Here is an 8,025-nt window from a genome sequence, read left to right as displayed (position 1 = left end):
ATGGCAGGGGGCTTGGAACTAGATGATCTCTAATTTCCCTTCCAAACCACTGTATCATTCTATTAATTAGCTTCTATCAAAAATTGATATCAAGGCAACTTGAGGTTTCAGCAGACTTACAGGTATAGACATAAAGGGGAAGAACAAAACACCTGTATGCAAATAACAGAGATACTACATTTGCAGGGCCCTCCTTTCTCTCTTCATGTTGTATATCAGAAGATGATATCTTAAGATACTGTTGCAGTGCTGGAGAGTGTAAGAAGAGCAACTTTTTTTCCTGTCCTACTAAAGCTTAGCTTGTTCCCTGCTACAGTTTCCCAACTTTTCCCCAAAAGTCTTACACACATTTCAGAACAGTCAGAGTCACTTAGGGAAACCTTGAGCACTGAGGTAAGGAATCATCCAGTGATTGACTTCTACACAAATACACCTGTAAAACTGCTACTCTCTCTCTTTATACACACATGCATTTCTGTTACCGAAAAGGTTTTGTTTGTTTGAAATGTCTTTTACTACCATTGCTCTGGCAGGAACCCCAGTGATGAAAGACTGAATAATTCACCTGCTAGGTCAAATTCCTTTTAGTCAGAGCCTTACACAGGGAGATAAACAAAAACCTGACAATTCAGGTATGAGAATTGTGGGCACCATGGGACATGACATTCCAGTTTTAACACACACAAAATCTAGAGGAGGTATGTCCGTTAAACAGAAATAGTGTTGAAAAAGACTATTTTACCTTTTTCTGCCCCATAAAAGTATTTAACAGCTCAAAATATTGTATCAAATTTAATTGTGATGTGAATGGATAACAACTGAAGACCAATGAATTAAGATGTTTCTAATACCTCTCATATACTTTATTCAAATGGTTTATTTATAAGCAAGTTCTAGATCCAATATTATAAAATTGAGAACCATAAAAGTTTAAGAAAAGGTGATTTTTTTTTTCAATTTACATTAAAGTATGTCTCCTTCTTACCTGTAAAACAACACAGCACTGAATAAAGTCATCAAAAGCAACTTGTCCTCTTCCCTGTCTGTCAAATTTCCGAATAAGGATATCATAGAATTGATCAGACAGTCGGTAACCTTGGAAAAGAGAAACACTTTAGAAGGTTTCACTTACCACAGTCATTCTATAAAAAGAACTAGGCTGTTTAGCAGGCACGTATAACAAAACAGAAAAGAGTAAGGAGTTACAAGAAACTTTTTTTTTTTGCCAAGTATTACCACTGTACAACAAAGGTGTTAAACTAAAATGCATGAATTAAAAACTCTGCTTAATAATAATTACAGACAGAGTCACAGTAAACGTAACGACTGATTCAAGTGACTAGTTGGTTGAGGGAACGGTTTAGGGCTACAGCTCAAGTTTTTATAAATGAAGACAATTGAAGTTCTTTTGCCATGACAATGTTATCACAGCGTAGACAGCTGGCTTCATTTTAAAAAGCAGGAAGTTGTATCAAGTACTTTCTGAGTTCAGACATTTACCTAACAGGGAAGACGGAAAACATTCCACACACGTGTACTGACACATCCAGTTTCAATTTTTTCATAAAAGGAAATAGCTTAAAAAAAAGTGCTTGTGGCATGGATATCTTTAAAAGGTACCTTCTACCTAAAAGAATTTCACCTGCCTCATTTTTAGTGATATCTGTCAGAGCAGTAGAGCCCTAACAATAAGCAGCTCATTTGATGACAACCCAGTCATAAAAACTGTAATTGCAAATGAATTACCAAAACCTGTTAGTGCTTGCTTTAGTTCATTTTTGTCAATCATTCCAGAATTGTCTCTGTCATATGTTCGAAAGACATTCTGCCAATCTGAGATGTACTTCCAGACTCCTGTGAATTCATTGAAGTTCACACCACCTTTGTTTTCTCTGTCAAACATGCCTGAAATAAAAAATAAGAAACGTATATAAAACCTTAATCATACCAGTAAGATCTGCTAGTATTTCAAGAAGGCAGCAAGAGCACTTTGTGGAAGGTACTGAAGACAGAAAACAAACTGCTAATATCCAAGTGATATTTTAGAAAGTTCTGATGAAAAAACCCAAGTAGTCATCCAAAGAGGAAAAGATAAAGCAGATAAAAGAGGACCAGAATGAATCAAAATATTTCATTTTCTTGCATTTTCCAGTTTGAAAATATTTAGGGCTTGACTGATCATCCAGTGACAAAAGGGCAGGAGAGGTTGTTCTTTTCTAATGACACATGAAAAAAGTCTTAAGTCTACTGATTGACAAAATTCCTGGGATATTAATCTGCATTTGACTTACTGATACTGTCATCTTTATACAAAAAGCATGTCACACCACAGTGGAACTCAGACTACCGCTGAATACTTATTAAAAACACGCAAAAAATGTGGACTGTATAATGGAAAAGTTTTTTTTTTGTGCTTGAATTTTTCTCATGTTCTGCCACCATCATCTTTGACATTACTGGAAATTATTTTAGGACACTAAAGAATTCAAATATTGTAAAGTGTCTGTTTGGTCTTTTTGGAGCACAACACAGAACTAAAATGCAAGACAGGAAAAACTAGTTATGAAGACAAGCTAGGTAATACGTTTTCAGAATATTTAAGCTGACCATTTCCCCACGTATAAGTGACATTTGTTATCTATTCAGTTGTATAGTAACATTTTCTCAGGCTACTTTGACAAGTGCATGTGTGTGCACACAAAGGGCATTCCTATGTTATTCAAAAGGGAAAATACATGAATTTAGCTTACTACTTCTGGGCTGTATGGAGAAAAAAAAATTCAAAACATACATTGAAACATATTGTCTAACAATGAAAGACCAGTTTGTTAGCACTACAGCCGGATTAGTTCGAAAGACCTTTAAACAGGTGTTATTACAGTAGAGATACATAATGTATATGTATTCTAATATTTGCACATAGTTATTTATCTAAAATAGTGCAGCAATTGATAGTATTCTCAATTGTCCAAACAGATCACCAAACAGTATATTGACTATTTCACATCACAGAGCTATACTCACCAAGAATTGACCTGACTGTTGCTGGATTAAATGGAGTCCAGGTGCCTGAAACAGAAAGAATTACTTAGTTCCTCAATACTAAGTAAAATTTTTTAAAAAACACAACAAACCAACCAAAAAATCAGATAAGAACTCAAACAGTGAATTCAGAGCTAGATGACATGGGGCTAGCATATTATAAAATAAGGCTGCTTTGAAGTAATTATGTTCTTGCCCATTCAGAGATTACGTCAGACCAATACTTTACAGATACTATGCAGAGAAACTACCATTTTACAGGCTGCACCAAAAAAAAACCCACCCAAAACCTTGGAAGAACTAAGAAGGATTATTTTCATTCCAGGTAGTAAGGAGGTATTGGATAAAAGGCAATATCAAAACCAAAGTGCCACTTTTTCTACTGATGGGAACAGAAGAGTTTTAAGTTATAACTCGAACAAGGTCTCTTATCTATTCCTCAGTAAAAACCCATCTGCTTATTTCTTATTTTGCAGGTGGGTTACTCCAGGGCATTTAGTTTCTGACAAGTGAAAAGGTTCCTAACATAGCATAGCCACACAGTGCAGTTTAGAATTGAGTTTAGTATAAATCCCACCTCCACTGCTACATCAATGAAGTGTTAGTTTAAATTAGTATTTTTAGACCAAGAAATGTTGCTGCTTAAAAGGGCCTGAGCGGTATCATCTGAAAAGGAGCTTTGTACTTCTCTGAATATTTAGAGGCTAGGCACTTTGGAGTAGTTTTCACTGGGTGGGGAGCATTCCAGAGTGCTAGGAAGTGTTATGCTTTAAATTAAGAGAAATACTGTGACTCATCTAGAATTTAACCATCAATTCTCTAGATCCTGTGAAGGAACCAACTCAACTGTGGTTGAATGCAGGGACCACAAAGGAACCAGTAAGACTAGGGGTACTGTGGAGGCATTTGCAACGATGCAGTTAGTTAGCTGACCACAAATACCTAATAGAAAGGCTGTGGTGGTATTGAGCAGGCTTTGTGAAGGCATGGCTGCTTTGCTGGATCAAGCTGAAGTGGTGTAAGTAGTGCATGTACTAGTGCTGAATTTCTCCCATAGACGGGAAACTGTATCAGTGTAAGTCTACAGATGCAGCAATGGGGAAGAACCCTATACTGTAGGCAGGCCATATGACTATTTGCACATAAAGAGAAACATAAGCAGAGAAGAGTAAAAATCACTCTGAAAATGCTTAAGCAGTATTTTAGAGAGAGAGAACATCAGTACCTTAGAGTTGTATGTCTCCTGACAAAAATAAAAAATAATGGAATTATTAATAGGGTGCCAGCACTTAACTCTGAACAGAATAGAGGAAAAAGGGAAAACACAGTTTGGAATTTAACTTATTTCATGTTGAAATTTTCAAGAGACTCATACAGACACTATATAGTGAAACCAGAGCAACTCCAGTGCTGAAGAACTGTACTGACTTCAGCTTATTCCAATAAACAGGAAAAGACTGCTCCCTTCCCCTCCCCTGACTCTACTATTAACTTTACATGGCAGCACAGAAAAAAAACAACAAGAAGGCAGCATAGGATTTTATTGTGCAAACAACTATACAAAGTGATGATCACTCCCTCCCAGGTAAGCAGACTGTTATTTACATAAACTTGACATGTTGAAAAGCTGAATGGCAAAAACATATTGAACTTCAAATTTTAATGAGTACTACACAGACTTTTTTAATGTTTTAGAAATAAACACATAACATATAACATGTTAGACTGCAGGACAGCTACACACAACCATCCACTAGAGGATATATTTTGAAAAGAATGTAGTGAATTGTTAGTGACTTTGGTGTACAAGATCTAGAATCTCTCAGAATGAAGGGAGCTTGTTACAGTTCTGTAAATATTGTGTCTAATAGTGAATTCACTTGGTGGAGATTCTCCATAACTGCAAAGCACTGAAACTGCTAATCTACACTGTAAATAAGGAAAGAAAAGAGTTCAGATATTCATCACTACCTGTTGCCCTTAATTTAATCAGACAAGAAGATATTTAAGATATATGAAGTGCTAGGACAGAAATGGCAGGTAAAGCCAGGTTCCCACAGCATTATAAACAGCATCGGAATCTTAAATGAAAAGAGTGACTCAATCAATTTAACTTGGCTTTTACTGAAGTTGCTATTTGAAATAGTATTTTAGTTATGGATCAGGTGCAACAGCTACAATATATTGCTTTTAATTTATCAGATATATTATTAAACAAATATTCTAGTAAACCCAATTTAGTTACAAGACCACAATTTTACTAAATAGAGCTATCCAAACTGATATCGAGTCGGGTGATTACTGACGAAAAGAAGCCATTCAGTCTGTGCATTGCAGCTCGAAACATCAGTTTAAGCCCCTCTCAATCACAAAGCACAGGAAGAAGAAATTAAACCTTGGGAGAAGGGGAACTTGATACGGACTCAAAGGTGCACAAACAGCTTCAATATGCACTTTTTCAGATTTCCATGTGGAAAAAAACCTCACAAAATACAACCCTACACCACCCTAAGTCAACAGAGGAAAGTAAAAATAGGCTACTGGAAACATTTTTTTGTTTTTATTTTGCTTCCATGAGTTATTTGACCATACTGTAGACACTCTTTAAGCATTGTGACAGGGAACTGAGAGACAACTAGAAAGTTTTAATACTAGATCTAGAGTGTATCTTTCTACTTTGTTAGGGAAAAAAAACCCAAACAACACACATATGGGAAAAAAAAACAAACTTGCCATCTTCAATTCCTGCACCATACTGTATGAAAAGATTTTATGTGCAGTAAAAAGGCTGGTTGTAAACATTGATCTTTGTCCAGGTTATACAACCAAGTTATGATCCTGGTTAAAAAAACAAAGGTTCAGTAGTGATGAGAGAGGAATATAGAAACTAACTTTTATGTTTTCTAGAAAGCAGAGCTGGAAAAAATAAAGGGATGTGCATGCCTTCATTTCCCAGAATACAAATCAGTAATGTTTACAATAGGTACTCAGTTATGATGCATTATTACTAACATGCACCAAACCCAGAAAACTTCCCTTGAAATAAAAAAAACCAACAACCCAGGAACACTGGGCTCAGGAAAAAAAAAAAAAAAATCAGTAACATAAAATCAGGAGGCTTGCCCACTTTTTTTTCTCCCTTTCAGCCTTTTGCTGTAGATTAAATAGCATTAATCAGTGGCAGGAACATTCTCCCTGCCCCCCCCCATCCCAAATCAAAGAATTAGGGCATCAAGTAACCAGTCTCACATGAAATTTAACATTAAGTTTACAACCAAGTACCTCACTGCTCATTTACAGACTTACCATTGGATAATGCCTGCTGAAGTTCATTATCAGATATTATTCCACTCCTATCTTTATCAACCCTGGGGGGAAAAAAAAGGGGGGCAGTAAGCTTTAAATGGCTGAAATTAACAGGTACCACTTACAGAGGACTTCAACATTCTGGTTCTTACTCACCAGATAAGATTAATCTTTTCCTGAAAAGTCACTAATTGCATTTTACTTGGTAAACCATTCACAGTTACTGCAAATTAAATGCTTCATTCAGACTGATGAGACATTCTGGAACATGGTAAAAGCTACAAAGAAAACTGCAAGACTGACTTATGAGTGAAGAGACACACAAACACACACTAGCAAGAAAACATTTTGGGCATAATACACACAAGAAAGTATTTTTATTTATTTAATTAATTTTAAAAGAACTGCAGAGCACACCATGCTTGTTAAATCCACAAAATGCCTAATGTCACAGTAGTAAGCTGTGACATTAGGCACCCAGTGCCACCCAGTAAGATGCTGCAATGTAGAGAAAGCCACTAATGTCACCAGTGCCAAGTACTGAAAGAATCGACCGCAGGGCCTTGGCACCTTTCAAAGGGGCTCGAAAAGTGAAAAAGTGCAGGCAGGTGCCAGCTTCCGCTGAGCCTTCAGTCTATTGTCTTTCAGGATGAAGTGCTATCTCAAAATTAATAAAGTAAGTAATTTCTGCCCAAATAAAGCAGAATCGTGCCTTCTTCAGGAGGATATCTGAAAGTGGTGGGCACTTCCCTCCATTTTATACAAGGACCTTCCCTTTGACATGGACAGCTTTTATTTCCCCTCAGTTACTACCATTCCAATGCAGAGTCCTGCTTAGTTGATCCCTCTGCAGAAGCTAGGTCTTTTTTTCTTCCTTTAGTCTGTGTTGTCTTTTTCTAAACCTTTTCAGTTCATTCTACTAGATTCCTTCCCCATCTGAAGAATTATATAACTGCATACAACATTCAAATTGCAAGCATAAATTGCATAGATTATAATAACAAAAACAGACCCCCTTTTTTAATCTCTAATTCTTTTCTAGGTATTCTGACCATTGTTTACCCTTTATGAGCTGCTGCTAAGTGCTAAGCTGATATTTTCACAAAAATGTGTTATGACCGATTTATCTTGCTCCTGAGCACCACCAGTCAGCTTAGAGTACATACATTTTATGTGTTAAATGATGCAAAGTTAAAGTGGCTCTTCCTCATGGACATAGGTATCTACTCTGGATTTCATCTGACCGTCACACAGCACTCATGATCTGGCCATGACAGGGTGATACAACCCAGTCATTCAGACTGTAAGGTGCTTCTGCAAGTCTTCACTGGCCTGACTTACTGCGGGAATTGGCTAGTGTAACCAGCAAACGTCATCTGACCATTCACCCTGTTTTCCCTCAGTTACTCCTGAACATATTGAATAAAGATCCCACCCAGAACAGCTCCATCTATCAGTGTGGCAGATGACAACACACTCTTCTTTTTAGTCAGTTATTTATCTACCAAAGGATGCTCCCTTTTATTCCACATATACTGGATTTCCTTAAAGGCCTTTGATACCTCTGTATGTTGAGAGTTTCTTTGGAAACTATACAGATTATATTCTATGTACCAGTTCTAGCCATCATATCCATACCCAATCCTTGTCAAACGTACTCCAAGACGTAGTAGTCTG

At 36.7% G+C, this 8,025-nt stretch overlaps 1 protein-coding gene across 1 annotated transcript in view; it reads right to left on the bottom strand.

The window, feature by feature from the left end:
• The window catches only part of PDCD6 (programmed cell death 6), an 8,073-nt gene extending 1,644 nt beyond the window's left edge, over positions 1-6,429 (bottom strand). Inside the window, exons 1-3 of the mRNA XM_010079844.1 lie at positions 6,349-6,429; positions 1,747-1,905; positions 986-1,095 (exon numbers count right to left, since the gene is read on the bottom strand). Of these exons, the coding sequence (XP_010078146.1) occupies positions 986-1,095; positions 1,747-1,903 (267 nt within the window). The 5' untranslated portion in view covers positions 1,904-1,905; positions 6,349-6,429. The remainder of the gene's footprint in view (positions 1-985; positions 1,096-1,746; positions 1,906-6,348) is intronic.
• Positions 6,430-8,025: the final 1,596 nt, after the last annotated feature.

The sequence above is a fragment of the Pterocles gutturalis genome, unplaced genomic scaffold (assembly GCF_000699245.1).
Source record: "Pterocles gutturalis isolate BGI_N339 unplaced genomic scaffold, ASM69924v1 scaffold29009, whole genome shotgun sequence".
Taxonomy (NCBI): domain Eukaryota; kingdom Metazoa; phylum Chordata; class Aves; order Pterocliformes; family Pteroclidae; genus Pterocles; species Pterocles gutturalis.
Note: the sequence above shows the minus strand (reverse complement) of the source record. Positions and strands in the feature narration are given on the sequence as shown.